Below are 20507 nucleotides of genomic sequence, written 5' to 3'. Positions count from 1 at the left end.
ATCTGGGCACTGCATGGTGCCATGCCCTTATAAAGAAGGTCAGAAGGAACAAGTCTGCAGAAAAGATGACTTTCATTTAGGGCATGTGGAATTACAGACATCTAGGAGATAGCCAGGGTCAGTCAGAAAAGCAGATCTACCATACAGGTCAAAACTTAGTCTTTAATCAGTACACCGACTGGAAAGACAGGAATGAAAAGCATCCTGAGGACTGTGTGCAGGTGAATAGGGCAGAAGCTTGGCCAACAGAAACACTCAAGGGGAAAAAAGCTAAGTCCCAAAATGTGAGTAAGGAAGTGTGACCGGTATGACCAGAAAGGCAGGATGAGAACCAGAAGAAATGTTCCAGTCAAGCAAGGGAAGGCACTTTCAAGAAGAGTAGATTCTCAGTGTCATATGTCACATGGAGGTCAAAGTCTGAAACACATCCTCAGGATGCTAATAATATGAGTTTATTCCACAAAGTTAAAAGAAGGAAGCAACACTGTGGCTGTCTCTTTAAAGCCGGACGCCACATCTGTGCAGTGTGGTCCCTTAACTCCAGTATGCATGACCTTTATATTCTGCTCTATCTTCTACAATCTTTACTCCTCTAAACCACATTCTGAGAATGGCTAACTTCAAATGATTGTCCGATTCTTTGCGACACTGTGGACTGTAGCCCACCAGACTCTTCCATCCATGGGATTCTCCAGGCAAGAATACTGGAGTGGGTTGCCATTTCCTTCTCTAGGGGATCTTCCAGACCCAGGGATCGAACCCAGGTCTCCCACATTGCGGGCAGACGCTTTAATCTCTGAGCTACCAGGGAAGTCAATTTCAAATGACAGGAAATCTTTAATATGCTTCCAATTCTAATTTGCATGATAACACAAAATGAGCAAGTCTAGGGTTGTTTTTTTAAAAGGTAAACTTAGAATCTACATGCAATATAATCTCAGAACAGAAATAATAATTAAATGTGAATCTCACACTTTTAATCGCAGATACAACACTCATGGATGAGTCACACTATTTCCTTGTTCAACAAATATTCCAGTGTACATCATATGCTAGGCACTGTTCTAGGCACTTGGGAACACATCAATGAATTTAAAGTCTTTCTCTCACGAAGCCTAAATTCTAGCAGGGGAAGACAGACAAACATACTAAGTGAATTTTAGAGTATAGAGAAAGCTAAATGGAAGCTTTCTCTATACTCTAATATTCACTTAGTACACTTGTCTGTTCTAAGGTTTTTGGCTTTTATTCTGGGAGAAAGAGGGAAACATCACAGGATTCTGAGCAGATAAATGACAGGATTTGACTTACATTGTAAGATTCATCTGACTGCTCTACTGAGAAGAGACTAGAGGTGAGTGGAGGCAGGAAAACATCAGAGAGCTGCAGGAATTCATCTTGCTGGACCCCAGTGTCATGGTAAAGTGGTGAGAAAGGTCAGATGCCGGATATACACTGAGGGCAGAACTAGCCAATATGTTTTTCTGATGGACTGGATATGCAGTATGACAAAGAGGCAAAGGTAACTGGAGAGTAAGTTGCCACCTGCTGAGATGGGGAAGCTCTGGACAGAATAGTTGGGAGCAAGGGGTAGGAGAGATCAGGAGCTCAGTTTTGGATGTTATACTGACAATGCCTTTTGGATGGTGAATGGATAAATCAAGTAGGTAACTGGATAGGTCTGAACTAGAGATACATTTGGGTGTTGTCAACATATAGACAGCATTTAAAGCCATGGAAGGGAAACTACCAAGGGAATGAATAGATAGAAAAGAGGTCCAAGGACAAAACCCTGGGACACTCTACTAATAAAGCAGGGGAGGGAGCAGAGGAGATGGCAAAGGAGATTAGAAGTAACTGTCATTTCTTTTTTTCTCCCTTCCCATACTTAAATGCAAAATTGGTGTAGATTTCGTGGGGATCCTCTGCATAGAAATCTCATGCCTGTTAATCTAGAATCCGAAGGTATTCCACACATTCTGAAGACAACGCTATTGTATGTGAAGATGTTAAACAGTAAAATCAATCCAATATCCATTTTAATAACACATTCTCTATTACAACTTAGATTTTGCTGGACCTAAGAGCAAGCTGACCGTTCTCATTTTTTCTATCATTCCATTCACTTTTTTGTTGTTGTTGTTCACTTTTAACTTTAGAAGACCACCACTCAGAAGAACTGCCAAGTTAAAAAAAAAAAGAATAAAGGTTGGGTTTCATCTCTCAAAATTCTGGATGCTTTTAATTTTATGAAGTGACATCATACGCCTGAAGCTTGCAACATTGTCATTTTTTAAGTTTAACTCCTCCTGATTCTAAGAAAACGTTTTGAATGTTATTATTTCCCCTTTGAAAAAAATTTTAATAGGAACAAGTTCTTTAAGAATAACTCCCTATAAAATTCCTTGCAACAAGGATTCTTCCTTTTGCGTCTCTAAGAATCTAAACTATTTGTGTTTCAATTCACTCATGAAATAAACGTGGAAGTATGCTGCTGCTGCTAAGTCGCTTCAGTCGTGTCCGACTCTGAGCAACCTCATAGACGGCAGCCCACCAGGCTCCGCCATCCCTGGGATTCTCCAGGCAAGAACACTGGAGTGGGCTGCCATTTCCTTCTCCAATGCATGAAAGTGAAAAGTGAAGTATGCTATGGTATTCAAAAGGTAACATGGAGCTGTTGAGCCATCTAGCTGAGAACCAACAATAAATTGCCAGTAAAAGTGCCAAATTTCCAACTTTGGGTTACAGGATGTATGGGAAAGATACAATTGGCAGATACAGTGCAGCAGTAGGCCAACTCTTTGGTTCTCCCTGATGACTTCAAACACGAAAACAAATGGACAAAGAGCCCACAGGATAGGCCCTGTATGAAAATACCTCGCATTTCTGCAGCCATCTCCAAAGTCTGAAATTTTTGTTGGCTCGAGTTTTGGCCTCCGTTTTTAGCATGTGAATAATGAGCCGATTTTTGTTCTGCAGGGCCATGTCAAGAGGGGTTTCTCCCTAAAAAAGAAAGAAACAGTTCAATTTCATTTTCGATACAGCATAGGTACTAAACTTTTTTTTAATATTTATTTATTTGGCTGAGTCTTGGTTGCGGCACGTGTGATCTTTAGTTGCACACGCAGGATCTTTTATAGCTGTGGTATGTGAACTCTTAGTTGGGGTATGTGGGGCCTAGTTCCCTGACCAGGGATTGAACCCAGGCTCCCTGCATTGGGAGCGTGGAATCTTAGCCACTGAGCCACCAGGGAAGTCCCAATGCTAAACAAGTTTTACAAACTCACAAGAATCATAGATTCAATGTATTTATTCCAAGGGTAGCCAACTATTATTGTTTCTATGTATCTTGTGGTAACTGAAGACATAATAAACTAAGAGAGATAAACACCTGGCCATACCTTAATATTTCGGACATCCAGGCTAGAACCAGCTTCCAAGAGCTTATCAACAGCATTAACATTTCCTGCTGCAACCGCCCAGTGGAGTGGAGTGTTTTGATGTATTTTATCAACTATATTGAGAGAAGGATTAAACTTTAAAAGAAATCCAGTTGGTTCTGGCCTGTCTCAAAACAATAAAACACCAAAGATCATTTATTAGAATGATTTGAAGGGTAAATGTAAATAATGAACCTGTTTGATAATGTATCAATGAACCAATCAGTAAGTATTCTGAAAACTGCAGAACTTCTCTGTGCAGAGTTTTATTCTAGGTGCTAATACTGGTGAGGCCCAAGTTGCTGCCCCAAGAGAAATGTATTAATTGTCTGCTACATAATGTAATTTTAATATCAATACAATGGAATAATTGCTTTTGTTTTTCAAATTTTTATTTTCATGCTGCTGATTTAATGGTTAACGTTTTTTTTTTTTTTTTTTTAACTTTGGCCAACGTTAAATGCTATGTAGATAAACCAAAAGCTAACTTCACATTCTCCCTCCAACCACTTATTACATAAAGTGGTATAAAAATGCCCTAAATTATTTACCATAGAAAGTTATGGACTTGAAAGCAGAATTTAATGAAATATTTTTTACTTCATCTTCAAGACCTTTACTTCATTCATGACTACTCAAAAGATTCCTTTAATAAAATAATAATCTATTTTACTCATTCTATTCAAGATTTTTAAACATTATACATGACCTGAGAGTTACTAGCAAAGATGACAAAATGCTTTTTGACAAAATTCTACCCCAAATTTGAGCCCTATCACTCTAGGAACTAAAAGGAAATAGCATCAGAACTAACTCAGTTCCTAGGAGCAACATCCTGAGTAAAAGCAGACTCAGAAACTAAGTACAACACTGGAAACAAAACTGACAAAGGACGAAGCGTAGCACGGATTTGAACAGAAGAATAACAGAAGTTGGACAACGTGGTGACCAATAATCACAAGCAGTAATGATAAAACACACAAAAACTTAAATACGTAAGTAACTGATATGAACATAACAAATGTGCTATTTTCTTAAGTGCAATTTTCATCAACTGCAATTAATATTTTCAGAGTTGTCAACAATATCAGAGAACCCTCAAACTTATTGTTTTTTGAACTGCATATTTATCATATGGATTTCAAATTATGGGAGCATTTAAACCTGTAGCCATTCTCGAGAAATGTAAACTAAGAAATGCAAATTCTGTTAATAAGTATATGCTCTGGAATCTTCAGGTGTTCTGTAAGGAAATTCTTTTCTTATTAGTAGCTTTCAAATTTTTCCCCAAAGCTATCAGAAAAGAGAAAACTTATTTCAATGCTGCTTTTCTAACTACAACTACATTAAAAGAGCATGTCACAGTCACAAGACGGAAAATCTTACTTTCTTCAGAATGTTTTGTCACCTCACATAGAATAAGATACTTAAACTGCTGGAATCAAGAGTCAGAATAAGGCAATTCAATTAAACTTACTTACCCAAGTACTTTGTTAGCTGATAACATGAGTGGTGTCTGCCCATTTACATCTATCGTATTCACACTCTGTTAAAAAAGAAGAGTTGATCAGCCTAACTGTAAACACAGGTAAGTTACTGTTTTCTCTCTTAGTAGAAGTATCCCTTTAATACATTCAACACCACCAGTGTGTCTACAAGTGTTCAAATATCACTTGAATAAACTAGTGTTCTGTTTTACATCAATAGGGTAAAAATCCACTGATTGCTACAAAATATTTTTAAAGGGAAAAATCTGAATATATGATTTCAAGTGTTGTATGTTGTGAATGGAAGAAGACTAAGGGACAGAAAAATGTTGATAATCACCATCAAATATGAGACAGTAGAGACCTTAGAAGTTATCTAGTTTAGACTTTAACTGACACATTAATTCAAACTATCACCTCTTGGACAAAATCATCCAGTCTCTACTTAAACACTTTCAGTAAGAGTGAACTCTACCTTCTGAAGCAAGAATACAAAGTATATTGTATTTTTGGATTTACTATGTTTCAAAGAGTAAAACATGAAAAATTCTTTTCTATTTTTGAGAATACAGGAAATAAAAAGGAAATCATAGTCCAAGAAGATATGGTCCACTTAAAAAAAAAAATGGGTCCAGAGTTGAGGTATATAATACCTCAACCAAGGGCCCCCAATCCCCCAAAAAAGTCAGTGACTGAATATTCTTACAGGCCTTGGAGGAAGAAACCCAAAGTGAAGTAGAAAAGATGACTCTTCATATAGTTTCCAAAATGAGAACCAAGAGGTTATAATTATTCTACTTGAATTGCTAAGTCTAACAGAAAGTGCTTATTTAAAGAGAATACTGTCATTCCAACAGCATTTGTGCAAACATGTTTCCATGCCTGCTACACGAAACTACTGATATCTAAACTAGTTGTTATCAGAAATCATATCCCAGGCAAGCAGAACTGACAGTGAAACTCCCACTGCCAACAACCCATAATTTAACCAGTGCCACAAATGAATGTCTCTTAAGGCAAGTCATTTTTCATGGGATTACTTCAGGGAACAATAAGAAACACACATTCAAACTGGTCTCCACTTGGACTCAAATAATGAAAGCAAATGATGGGTTAATTTAGTGATCTGATTACCATTTCCACATTCAACCAAAAGAAAAAATACAGGCTTTAAAGTCATGTTTTTGAAAAACTCTGCAAATTACTGGGATTACAAGAAAAACTATTATAAGCTTACAAGTTTCAGAAACAACTATTATATGTTACTGAGCTAAATGACCTATCCTTTTTGCTCCAATGAAGCTGGAAAAGAAGTATTCAATAGCTAGACTTACTGAGGCTAGTATTTGAACATTCAGGTATCTGTAAAAATGATTTTTATACCTTAAAAATGAGGACTATTACTAACGATCCTCTGAGTCCTTTCAGATTTACAACAGCTGCAATACAAAATACGTCTCAAAACATACCTGTCCTTTAGAGATGAGATATGCTATAATGGGCATGTGCTGAAATAACACTGCCAGGTGGATGCCGCAGAATCCCTCTCCATCAATGAGAGCGGGGTCTGCACCATACTGCAGTAATAATATGACCATAGGTAAATGACCTTGTCTGGAAAAAGAGAGAACAAAAATTATACTGTACTCTATAGTGCAAAAGAGAAAAATTCAGGGAGAAACTAATATTTCTAAGACATGAGGGACTGTGGTTAGATATAAAGAGTATTTCTTAACAGTGCACAGATTTTTAAAACACTGGAGCTTCTCTAAATATCTTTTACGTAGACATTCGAAACTCAGAACTATCTGGACAGTTCTTCTTAAGTGCAGGTAATAAGCTTATTAATAATAACCTCCCAATCTACCTTAAATCTTATGTGTAAGACTACTACCATGTATAAATAATTTTACATAACTAACAATAAAAATGGAAATTAAAAATCACTTGGACTTTGCCATTGTTATTTTAAAAACAAAAAACAATTATGAAACAGGTATGCTGAATGAAGGGTAACAATTCCCAGACCACAGGTGATAATACTGTTCTTAGGAACTACATATTTCTCTTTGAATACAGCTCATTTCTATGTAAAGCACTGTAGCTTAAGGGGATGAGCTAACCCCAGATTCTTCAAAATTCTCGACTCCAGAGAAAAGATTCAACTTCTTGCCTTAAATGAACAATTATCCACTTCACTTTCAGGTTCATATCAATTTCACTGATCAGACAGCATGGAGTTAAAATGAAAGATGAAGAAGTTGCTAAGTATCCAAATAGACACTTACTAACTTCAGCTTCAGATGCCAGTACATACCAGGGAAAAGAACTGATGGAGTTTACACTCACTAAACTACCACATTTGTCCATGTGATCAAATATTAAAAATATTTACTTTGATTTAGTTTGGGCCTCAATTAAACACAAAAACATCATCTATGGAAACTCTTTAAAACTGTATTTTTTTTTTCAATGAAGGGGTAAAAACAAAAGAAAGTCTTTCAAGTGGTCTGTAACTGCAATTCCAATATGAACTACTAGACATATATAGTTATTTAAATGCAAATTAGCTAAAATTTACTAAAATTAAAAACCCAATTCCTTAGTGGCATTAGCCACACTTTACATTTCACATGTGGCTAGTGGTGCTCCTTTACTGGACAGCACAAACACTTCCATCTTCACAGAAAATTCTATTGCAAAGTGCTGGTCTTTAATGTTCAGAAAATACATATGTCAGTTTTGATTCTGAACAGCAATTTCAGTATTTAAAGAAACCTTTACCTGATGGCCCAGTGAAGAGGAGTTGAATTTAAATCACCACCCAACTGATCTACCACAGCGCCTTTTGAAATATAAAACCTGTTAAGAGCAGACATAAGTGAAAATAAGGTTTAAAATTTTAAATTCATACTAAGAAAGAAAATATCCATTTTTCTTAGTAATAAAAGTATTCGAAAACAGAAATTATAATAATGCCCCTCTCTAAAACACTCAGATCTGCAGAAGTCGGAATGATTCACATAAAAGCATCAAACAGATCCCTGGTGAAATATTCTCATCATGTAAGTGATTACTCCTGCTGTCATGAGCATTCCTTTACAACTATACACTGAACACATAATAACTACTCTCTGCTTATTCTAACCACAAAACTCTTGAAATGGTTTATATTTAAAAGGTTTCTATTACAGATGTTCTACTTAACTTGCAAGAAGAAAGGTGAAACCACGTCACAACTAACAGCTTAAAGTTAGAGTTACTATGTGGAAATAATGATGCTAAAAGTAGGTAGCAAAAAAATAACTCAAAATTCTTCCAGAAAAGTTAGACATTTTGAGCATTTCACTCTCTATTTTGGAGGTATTGATGGGATACATTGTATAAAGTGAAACTATAAGGTAAAGAGACTTATTTTCTTCTGTGGCTTACAGGAATTAGTCTCATTATTTCAAAGTTGTGCTTCATATACATTATCTAAACAATACACCAGTTTATTTCCACAGAAAAGGAGTATGGCTGTGAGTATATCTCCTTATTCTAACCTTCAGTATATTTTTACTTTCCTAAACCACAGGATTTTAAATGTGTATAATACAAAACATATACACATTCATGTATACATACACATTTTACATGCTAAGATATTAAAAAAAAACCCACAGTAGTGCTTTATGTAGGGGAATAATTTTATACAATCTAATACATGCCTAATCTAAAATGTATTCCATATTTAATTTTGCTGTTAAATTATTCCCCTACCCATCCATTCCTCCTAGCATTATTACAATGTAACAATTTCAGTGATTCTTTTAAACTTGGTGAAACTATCTGTTCTATTGTGAAAAACATGTTGTTATGCTGTCACTCAATCATGTCCTACTCTGTGTGACCCCATGGACTGCAGCACACCAGGTTTCCTTGTCCTTCACCAGCTCCTGGAGCTTATTCAAACTCATGTCCATTGAGTCAGTGATACCATCCAACCATCTCATCCTCTGTCATCCCGTTCTCCTCCTGCCTTCAATCTTAACCAGCATCAGGGTCTTTTCCACTGAGTCAGTTCTTCACATCAGGTGGCCAAAGTATTGGAGTTTCAGCTTCAGCACCAGTCCTTCCAATGAATATTCAGGGTTGATTTCCTTAAAAATGGACTGGTTGGATCTCCTTGCACTCCAAGGGACTCTCAAGAGTCTTCTCCAGCACCACAGTTCAAAAGCATCAATTCTTGGGCGCTCAGCCTTCTTTATGATCCAACTCTCACATTCATACATGACTACTACAAAAAACACAGCTTGGACTATACAGACCTTTGTCGGCCAAGTAATGTCTCTACTTTTTAATACGCTGTCTAGGTTTGTCATAGCTTTTCTTCCAAGGAGCAAGTGTCTTTTAAAACTTTCAAGGTTGCAGTCACCATCCGCAGTGATTTTGGAGCCTATGAAAAAAGAGTCTGTCACTGTTTCCATCGTTTCCCCATCTATTTGCCAGGAAGTGATGGAAACAGATGCTACGATCTTAGTTTTTTGAATGTTGAGTTTTAAGTCAGCTTTTTCACTCTCCTCTTTCACCTTCATCAAGAGGCTCTTCAGTTCCTCTTCGCTTTCTGCCATAAGGGTGGTATCATCTGCATATCTGAGGTTATTGATATTTCTACCAGCAATGCTGACTCCAGCTTGTGCTTTATCCAGCCCAGCTTTTTGCATGATGTACTCTGCATGTAAGTTAAATAAGCAGAGTGACAATATACAGCTTTGATGTACTTCTTTCCCAGTTTTGAATCAGCCTGTTGTTCCATGTCCAAAAATGTTCACATTCATTGCCTGAACTGTGACTTCATTTTTAATTTTTCTTTTTGGGCCAGTGAGTCCTGGTCCAGATGATCTCTGAGGTCCTTTTCAATACTATAATAACCATTGTGCATGGTACAAAGTTCAAGCATTCATTTATAATAAAGGATTAGAGATGGCTCAACATACATACTTGCACTTGAAAAGAGAAAAGACAAATGAAGGAAAGGTTTAGAATTATAAAACACATACTTAATTAACACACATATATCCCATCTTACTTTACAAGATCCAGCCTGTTATTAATGGCAGCCCAATGAAGAAGAGACACATTTTCTTTGTCTGGTTGCCTGACATCATATCCTGCTTCTACCAACTCTTTACATCGTTCAAAAATTCCGTATCTGCAATAAGATGGAAAATAAAAGGCATAAATGATACTATTAAAATAATTTCAGCTGTCAAGATTTCTTTCTTTTACCATGTCTTTATCCAGTGTGTCTTTTGGTCAATGCAGAAATATAATAATTAGCAAAGGTATTCACAAAGTGGATGGAATGTAAAGCCAAACAACAGAAGTAAACTTGGCTACTAGCTGATGAGATAGATGACTCTATTTGGACTTACCTGATTTTCTGAAATAAATTTTTAACATTCACAGTTTCCCTCTTTCAATAAGTTTCACTGGATCTTCCACTACGCACGAGGAATGCATGGTGCTGATTCGGGACAATAATCGTATCCCCAAATCAATCAAAGCCCAACCAATGATCTCACAATAAGGGAGCGAGACTAAAAGCAAACTGGAACAGGGTAAATTCAACAATAAAACATGGACACGGTGTAGGTACAGAAAAGGAAGGAATGATTAGCCCTTCCTGAAGTAGATGGAACACGATATACAAGCTACGAAGGGAGGACATTTCAGGCAGAGGGAATAGCATGTATGAAAACCAGAGATATGAAACTACACGGATACCTGGAGAAATAATAAGCAATTTAGCACCGCAAAGCATAAAGCATAAGAAAGGCAATGGCAGGAGATGAGGCTAGGAGAGGCAGGCAAAGCCTGCATGATCCTTCTCTGCCACGCTTTGAAATTTAGTCTTTACAGCTCAAGGGGAAGCCAGCGCAGGTTTTAAAGAAGAAAGCACTCAGGCTTTGGGCTGTAAGAAAGATCACATTGGTGCAGTATGGAAGCTAATTTTAGGTGAAGACTGAGAGACCAGTTTAGAGGCTCTTGTATTAGAGACAGGTGATCAGCAAAGGGAGCCTCAGGTAAAAGGAATGGAAAAGGAGGGAAAGATTGAAGGGATATTTAAGAGAGTTATTTAACTATCAGAATGATAAGTAGGAGAGAATTTATCTCTTTTTAATGCTAAAATAATTTTCAAAATCATTCATTAGCTCTATTTCTTTTCAATAGAAACTATTAAGTCCTACTAAACCATGCTGGGAGGGATTGGGGGCAGGAGAAGGGGATGACAGAGGATGAGATGGCTGGATGGCATCACCAACTCAATGGACGTGAGTCTGAGTGAACTCTGGGAGTTGGTGATGGACAGGGAGGCCTGGCATGCAGCGATTCATGGGGTCGCAAAGAGTCGGACACAACTTAGCGACTGAACTGAACTCAAAGTAGTGGTTCCCAGGGCCTCCAGAGTTAATGTAAATTAGTAATTATAATATTCAAATAATTGTCAATCACTCTTTAACAAATATAAGCAATATGTTAGTCTACATTAAAGCCAAACAGGTTAACTAATCACCAAACATCTTCACTTTTGACAGAAATGATATATATCAAGTTTGTGCGGTAACATCAGTTTCTTTCATGCAGATTAGAAGCTCTGACAGGCAGGCTAATATTTGATTACTAATGAAGTGGCCTACTAATTAACATAATCTGACAGGTAAAATATTTCAAAACATATTCAATGGCAAGAGATGTGGTAGATGTTAACAATCAGTGAGATCCATGAGGGTGATAATGTTGGAAATGATTTTATGCAAATACCCACAGGTGGAAATCTTAAGGAGAAACTCAAAACATATTTCATTTTCAGTGAAAGCAAAACAACCGACTATAGTTTCAAGTGGTCAGAAAACCTGTTTCTATTTTGCTGACTTTCTTCTAGTGCACCCAAGATAATAGCTACACAGAAAGTAATCAATAAATGTTTAAAATACTCATTAATGTGTGAGTTATATTCTTCTATCTCATCTTCATATTTAGGTTGTAGTACATTTTAAAAGCCTAAGATTGTGTGTTTCAAATTCAGAGTCTAGCATGAGTGTCATTTAAAACCATCTGCTCACTCAATGAACATTTACTGAGCACCTAATACAAGACAAACTGTGCAAAAGCACTGGGCTTACAAAGATGAAAAAGACATGCTTTTGCTCAGAAGTTCACAATCTAATGGAAGAGACCATTAATAAAAAACTAAGCTGCACTGTATCAGCTGTTCTGATGCTGGTCTGACAAGCATACATACTATCACTGGAGTATGAAGGGAGAAGGTGTACACAGGAGTGCCACGGACTGCACATAGGTTATTACAACTCAACAGAAATGAAGGATAAAACAAAGCATTAGGAAGACTTACTGAGTAGCTTTTACAATGTCACAGTTACTAGAATCCTCTATAAGAGGAAGAGCCTCTCTCGCCTTGGCAAGTTCTTTGTTTTCGTGTGCACAGACTCCATGTCGACCAAATCCTGGAGGGTAGGGGCCATGGCTGTGATTCCTGCACTGAAGAGTAAGAGTAATTTGACAATGCACGGTAAAAGAATCAATGTCACATTCAACTACATCATAAAGCATTTGGTACTATCAACAATATCCATCAATTAAATGACTTTTTTTCATTCTTAGAGGTACATCCTACAGAAAATTTTCATTTTAATTCTATTCACTAGGATTAGATGCTTACTATTAGAAAAGTCCAAACTATGTATTAGGTTGGTGCAAAAGTAATTGAGGTTTTGCACTGTTGAACTGTGCCATTCAACACTGGAATACATTCTTAAATAACTGTGGTTATCTTATATATCACTTTAATGCATACTTCTCACTATGTATTTTTGCTAATGACTTATTACCTACTGTTTATATTTATCTTAGACTGTGGAAATGATGTTAGACAAAAACTAAATTCCAGTGATTTTTTAATTCAAGTTCAAAATGGATCACAAAGCAGCAGAGACAACTCGCAACATCAACAGCGCACTTGGCTCAGAAACTGCTAATGAACAGTATGTGCAGTGGCGCTTCAAGAAGTTTTGCAAAGGAGACGAGAGTCTCGAAGATGAAGAGCGCAGTGGCAGCCGTCAGAAGTTGACAATGACCAACGGAGAGCCATCATCAAGCTGATCCTCTTACAGCTACTGAAAGTGCCGAAGAACCCAACATCAACCATTCTATGGTCATTCAGCATTTGAAGCAAACTGGAAAGCTGAAACAGCTCAGTAAGTGGGTGCTTCATGAGCTGACTGCAAACCAAAAATATCGTTTTGAGGTGTCATCTTCTCTTATTCTACACAACAACAACAAACCATTTATTGATTGTGATTGTGATGTGCGACAAAAAGTGGATTCCATACAACCCCGGGTAACAATCAGCTCAGTGGCTGGACTGAAAAAAAGTTCCAAAGCACTTTCCAAAGCCAAACTTACACCAAAATAAAAGGTCATGGTCAGTCTGGTGGTCTGCTGCCAGTCTGATCCACTACAGCTTTCTGAATCCCAGTGAAACCATTACATCAGAGAAGTATGCTCAGCAAATCGATAAGATGAACAGAAAGCTGCAATCCCTGCAGCTGGCACTGGTCAACACGAAGGGCCCAATTCTTCTCCATGACAATGCCCGACCACACATCGCACAACCAACACTTCAAAAGTTGAGCAAAGTGGGCTACAAACTTTTGCCTCATCCACCATACTCACCTGAAGTGAAAGTGTCAGTTGCTCAGTTGTGTCTGACTCTTTGCAACTCCATGGACTCTAGCCCAGCAGGGTCCTCTGTCCATGGAATTCTCTAGGCAAGAATACTAGAATGGGTAGCCACTCTCTTCTCCAGGGGATCTTCCCAAACCAGGGATCGAACCTGGATCTCCTGCATTGCAGGCAGATTCTTTACCATCTGAGCCACCAGGGAAGCCCTCATTGTCACCTGACCTTTCACCAAATGACTATCACTTCTTCAAGCATCTCGACAACTTTTTGCAGGGAAAATCCTTCCAAAACCAACAAGAGACAGAAAATGCTTTTCAAGAGTGTTGAATTGCAAAGCACAGATTTTTACACTACAGGAATACACACACTTATTCTCGTTGACAAAAACATGCTGATTGTAATAGTTCCTATTAATAAAGATGTGCTTGAACCTAGTTATAATGATATAACATTCATGGTCTGAAACCGCAATAACATTTACACCAACCAAATAGTTCTGTCATAAAACAAAGGCCATCTGCAAAAGACACTAAAGTATTCTGTTACTTGTAATAGGTCGAGGGTCATGGCTCTTGACAGCAGGAAGGTCACGTCTGCTTCAGGAAGTCATGTCAAATACACCCTAAGGCTACATCCCAATGTATAAATGAAATCCCAGAAGAGGAAGAGGAAATACTTTTAAATAATTTGACTAAAAAATAGCCAAAAATCTTCCAAATTTGGTGAAAATTATAAACCCACAGCTCCTACAAGCTCAACAAACCCAAGCGGCACCAAGCTCATATTACACCAAGGCATATAAAAATCAAACTACTCGAAACCAATGATAAAGATAGCGGTCCAAGGAAAAAGACACATTATGTTCAAAAAAACAAAGATAAGAATGAACTCAGACTTCTTATCAGTAAGTACCAGCCAGAAGACAAAAGCAAAACAGTTTTAAAAATCTAAAAGAAAAAACTTAACCTGCAAACACTAACAAAAATATTCTTGAAAAATAGGAATGAAAGAAACACTTTTTTCAAACAAATCAAAGCTTAGAAAACTGCCAACAGACACTATCTTACAAGAAATAATAAAGGATGTTTTTCAGGCTAAAGGAAAATAATACCAGATAGAAATCTGAATCAATACAAAGAAATAGAGAGTGACAGAACTACATGGTTAATATGTATAATTATGTGGGTCAACATAACAGATTTTGTCACATTTTTTTAATTTCTTGATGACAAAAAACAGAAGTATATTGTTACAGGAGATTCTTAAAACAGTATTTGCAGATAAACAGTTATAAGTAAACCCAAGAGCAACTTCTAAATAAATAAAGTCTTGCAATAAGCCAATAGCAGAAATAAAATACTTAAAACATACTCAGTATTTTTCAAACTACAGGAAAAGTAGAGGGAAAATGAACAAAGAACAGAGAAGGAATAAAACATATAAGGTAATATATTTATACTAAACTATATTTATAATCACGTTAAATACTAATGGTCTAAAGAAAACCAAATGAAAGACAGTTTGGTAGACTGGATTTTTTAAAAAGCAAACACCTAGAAAACTACATGTCATCTACAGGAAACTCACATTAAATACAAAAATATACATAGGTTAAAGGTAAAGGATAGAAAGAGATATGCCATGAAAAAAAAAAATAAGCATAAGGAATTCAATGGTTATATTAATATAAGACAAAGTAGACATCAACACAAGAAATATTACCAGAGATAAGGAGAGACATCTCAAAATATTAAAGAAGGCAATTTATCAAGATACAACATCCTTAAATACACATGTACCCAAAAGGAACTTCAAAATTCATAAAGCAAAAAAGAAAAACAGGAAGATTCATTATTATAGTCGAGTATTTTAATACTTCTTTCAGCTACTAGAAAAACAGAGAAATCAGAAACAGATGCACGCGTGCGTGCTCAATTCCTCAGTCGTGTCCGACTCTTTGTGACCCCGTGGACTGTAGCCCGCCAGGCTCCTCTGTCCACGGGATTCTCCAGGTAAGAATACTGGAGTGGGTTGCCATTTCCTTCTCCAGAGGATCTTCCCGACCCAGGGATCAAACTCGCGTCTACCCTGTCTCCTGCACTGGCAGGCAAATTCTTTACCACTGCACCACCAAGAAGACTTAACACTATCCACCAACTGGATCTAACTGACATTTTCATAAAATCCCACCCAACAACAAAATAGATATGTGTTCCAAGTACACATGGAATATTCATCAAGACAGATAATATTCTGGGCCATAAAACAAGTCTCAACAAACTTATATGGGTTGAATTCATACAGAGTATGTTCTCTGGCCATAGCTGGAATTAGATTAAAAATCAATAACGAAAGGATATGTAGAATATTCTCAAATATTTGGAAACTAAACAACACAGTTGTAAATACAGTGAATTTTTAGCTTTAAATGCTTATAATCAGAAAAAGACTCTTGAGAGTCCCTTGGATGGCAAGGAGATCAAACCAGTCCATCCTAAAGGAAATCAGTCCTGAATATTCATTGGAAGGACTGATGCTGAAGCTTAAACTTCAATACTTTAGCCACCTGATATGAAGGACTGACTCATTGGTAAAGACCCTGATGCTGGGAAAGATTGAAGGCGGGAGGAGAAGGGGACAACAGAGGATGAGATGGTTGGATGGCATCACCAACTCAATGAACATGAGTTTGAGTAAACTCCGGGAGTTGGTGATGGGCAGGGAGGCCTGGCATGCTGTAGTCCACGGGGTTGCAAAGAGTTGGACACGACTGAGTGGCTAAATGGGAAAAAAGAAGGAACTAAAATAAATGACCTAAGCTTTTGCCTTAAGAACCTAGAGAAGGAAAATAAACCCAAAATAGAATGAATGAAACAATAAAGATATGGAAATCCATGAAATATAAAAAAGAAAACAAATGCAGAACCACTGAAACCAACAGCTGTTCTTGGGCCTTCCCTGGTGGTGCAGCAGATGGGAATCTGCCCGTGGTTCCATCCCTGGTCGCGAGATTACACGGGCCATAGGGCAGCTGGGCCCGTGTGACACAGCTACTGAGCCCACGAGCCACAGCTACTAAAGCCCCCATGCCTAGAGCCTGTGTTCCGCAACAAGAGAAGCCACTGCAATGAGAAGCCCACGCATCGCAACGAAGAGTAGCCCGACTGCTGAAATTCAGAAGCCCACCAAAGCAATGAAGACTCAGGGCAACCAAAATAAATAAAAATTACTAAAAACAAAAACAGAGTGTAAAGTTTTTCTTTAAATAGCTGGTTCTTTGGAAATAATAAATCAATAAAATTGATAAACCTCCAGACTGATCAAAAATAAAGATGTCAATGACATATAGCAGGTTTAAAAAAGAGGACACTATTACAAGATTCTGGAAACACTAAAAGGATAATAAGGGACTTCTGTGATCATGTTTATGCCATTAAATTCAATGACCTAGATGAAATGCAAAACATTTTCTTGGAACACACAAGTTATCAAAATGGAATTAAAAAGAAATGAGTAGCACTCTATCTATTAAGGAAATTGAGTTCATAATTTTAAAACTTCCCAATAGGGACTTCCTCATAGTCCAGTGGCTAAGACTGTGCTCCCAATGCAGGGGGCCCAGGTCTGATCCCTGGAACTAGACCCCACATCCCACACCGGAGTTCACACCCCACAGTGAAGACCTGGTGTGGTCAAGTAAATAAATAAAAATATTAAACAAACAAAAACTTCCCATCAAACAAAAGCAAAACAACTCCAGGCCCACATAACTTTTAACCGGCAAACACTATGAAAACATTCAGGGAAGAAACGATACCAACTCCTTCAGAATACAGAGGAATTGCTTCCTAGCTCATTTTAGGAAGCAGCATGATCCCCAAAATAAAACCAACAGACATTCGCAGTAACAAAACTACAGACTTAATACCCTTCATGAACACACATGTAAAGATCCCAATGAAATGTCAGCAAAATTGTATTCAGTGATTCAAATATAAAAAGGGTAATATACATTACAACCAAGCTTAAACATTTCAAAAGGAATCAGTACAATCCATCGTCTTCACAAAATAAATATATTCAATTCAGCAGAACAAAAGCATTTGACAGAATTCAACACCCATGCATGACACTCTTTGGACACTAGGGAAAGAAGGGGACTTCCTCAACCTGATAAAGATCATTTATAAGAAATCTACAGGGCTTCCCTGGTAGCTCAATGGTAAAGAATCCACATGTCAATGCAGGAGACACGGGTATGAGCCCTGGTCTGGGAAGATCCCACATGCTGCCAGCAGCTAAGCCCATGCACCACAGCTATTGAACCTGTGCTCTAGAGTCCAGGAACCACAACTCCTGAGCCCATGCACCCCAACTACCGAAGCCTAAACACAAGAGGAGTCACCGTAACGAGAAGCCCATGCACTGCAACAGAGTCGTTCCCTGCCCCCCGCAACTAGAGAAAAGCCCACACAGCAACAAAGACCTAGAACAGCCAAAAATAAATAAATTATTTTTAAAAAATCTATAGCTACCACACACTTAACAGTAAAAGAATGAATGCTTTAACTGTAAAGACTGAGACAAAACAAGAATGCCCATTATCACCACTTGTAATCAACAATGAAGTCCTGGACAGAATAAGAGTAAAGGAAAGAAAAAATGCATAGAGATTAGAAAAGAAGCAAATTCACCTTTATATACAGACAATATGATCATATACACAGAAAACCCAAAGGGATCTTTTTTAAAATTTACAATAGGAGTCGGACACGACTGAGCGGCTTTCACTTTCCACTTAAATGCATTGGAGAAGGAAATGGCAGCCCACTCCAGTGTTCTTGCCTGGAGAATCCCAGGGATGGAGGAGCCTGGTGGGCTGCTGTCTATGGGGTCGCACATAGTCGGACACAACTGACGTGACTTAGCAGCAGCAGCAGTAGCATACAATATAAAATACTTAAAAAGATTTTCTACTGTATCCAGCATGTTTAGTTGCATTTAAGGGAGAGGTTCACATCAAATATCTAGCAAATCATGCCTAGAAATCCAAACCGGCTTGTTATTTTCTAATCCCATCTATGGTAAAGATACCATAAAGTTGTTACCAGACCTTTATCCACCTTATTCACCAGACCTGTCTCTGAACAACTTCTCATTGTTTAAAAACAACTCTGAAAGGATGAATACACATCAAGAATAGAAAATTGAAGATACGTGAAATGTGCTCACATCAATTCTCCAGGAGTTCCAAAAAAGATTCAAGAAATGATAGGTTTACTGAAAGAAGTTCATAATCCCTCAAAGGGTTACTCATAAGGGATCAGTACTTTTGTTCTAAGTTATCTTACAGTTAAATTGACCTTTTGGTGTATAGTTCTGTGGATTTTAACACATGTGGAGTCTTGTAACCACTACCAAAATCAGGATCCAGAACAGTTTCAACACCTCAAAAGACTCCCTTGGAATATTCCTTTTAAGCCACATCTCTAACTCAACTACCTCAGCTCCTGGCAACCACGGATATGTTCTTCATTACTTATTTTTTTCTTTCCCAGACTGTCAAACAATGGAATAATGCAGAATATAATCTTCTAAGACTGGCTTCTGGCACTCAGCATAATGCTGAGACACATCCAAGTTACTGTATGTTAGTAATAGTTCCTTTCTTGCTATATAGTATTCCATTACATGAATGTATCACAGTTTATCCATTTAAACAACCCACCTGGGTTGTTTCCAGCTTCTGGCAATTATAAATGGAGCTGCTATAAACATACATTTTGTGTGAACGTATGTTTTGCTTCTCTAACAGTGAAATTTGCTTGACCATCTGGTAAGTAGATGTTAAATTTATAAGGAGTTGCCAAATCATTTTCCAGGGTGGCTGGACCACTTTGCATTGCCATTAGCAAATTATGAGCGTTCCACTTGCTCTGCATCCTCTGGCACTGACTCTCTCTTGTCAGTGTAAGAGATGCATATCCCTGATGGCTAATGGGGGCTGAGTGTCATTTCATATGCTATCTGCTATCTGTGTATCTTCTTGGGTGAACTGTCTTTTTACTCATTTTTTAATTGGGTTATTTTCTCACTGCTAAGTTTTCAGAGTTCCTTATACTACACATGCTGCTGCTGCTGCTGCTGCTAAGTCGCTTCAGTCGTGTCTGACTCTGTGCGACCCCATTGACGGCAGCCCACCAGGGTCCCCCGTCCCTGGGATTCTCCAGGCAAGAACACTAGAGTGGGTTGCCATTTCCTTCTCCAGTGCATGAAAGTGAAAAGTGAAAAGGTAGTCGCTCAGTCGTGTCCAATTCTGTGTGACCCCATGGACTGCAGCCTACCAGGCTCCTCCATCCATGGGATTTTCCAGGCAAGAGTACTGGAGTGGGGTGCCATTGCCTTCTCCATACTACACATGCTAGACATAAGTAAGTCCTTTGTCAGATATGTGATTTGTAAATATATTTTCCCCATCTGTAGCTTACCTTCCAATTTCTTAAGTCTCTTTCATACAGCAAAGATTTTCAATTTAATAAAATATAATGTAGCAATTTTTTTTTTCTTTCATGGATCATGCTTCTGCTGTCACTTCTAACAACCACTGCCTTGGGACTGCAACTCCTCTGCTCAGAGAGGAAGTTCTCCTCCCTCAGGCTTTCAGGTGCTTGTGCTGCCAGGAGACCGCTTTCCTGTTCCTTGAACCTGAACTAGAGGGCTTCTCCAGGAGCACTCCTGTCTGCAGGGATGCTCACTGCCAGGGTTCAAGTCCCAGGGTGGGGGATGGAGAGGAGGGGACTCAGATGGGAAAACAGTAAATTAGCTCCTGGTT

The 20507-nt window shown here is 37.9% G+C and overlaps 1 protein-coding gene across 7 annotated transcripts in view; it reads right to left on the bottom strand.

Moving 5' to 3' along the window:
* ZDHHC13 (zDHHC palmitoyltransferase 13) overlaps window positions 1-20507 on the bottom strand; it is a 51134-nt gene that overhangs the window by 24038 nt on the left and 6589 nt on the right. For 3 of the 7 annotated variants that reach the window (XM_086385166.1, XM_086385167.1, XM_086385168.1), the window contains exons 2-8: window positions 12327-12472; window positions 9999-10121; window positions 7712-7789; window positions 6397-6541; window positions 4922-4986; window positions 3402-3564; window positions 2878-3003 (exon numbers count right to left, since the gene is read on the bottom strand). In XM_086385166.1, coding sequence (XP_086241292.1) covers window positions 2878-3003; window positions 3402-3564; window positions 4922-4986; window positions 6397-6541; window positions 7712-7789; window positions 9999-10121; window positions 12327-12472 — 846 coding nt within the window. Of the gene's footprint in view, window positions 1-2877; window positions 3004-3401; window positions 3565-4921; window positions 4987-6396; window positions 6542-7711; window positions 7790-9998; window positions 10122-12326; window positions 12473-13666; window positions 13753-20507 lie in introns of those variants that run through there. The other 4 variants (XM_086385169.1, XM_086385171.1, XM_086385172.1 and 1 more) reach the window with 2 other exon arrangements.

This window comes from Bos grunniens, chromosome 29, assembly GCF_055505025.1.
Source record: "Bos grunniens cultivar Pamir isolate PY7600 chromosome 29, Bosgru_T2T1.0, whole genome shotgun sequence".
Lineage (NCBI taxonomy): Eukaryota > Metazoa > Chordata > Mammalia > Artiodactyla > Bovidae > Bos > Bos grunniens.
This window is presented reverse-complemented; position numbering and strand designations above follow the sequence as displayed.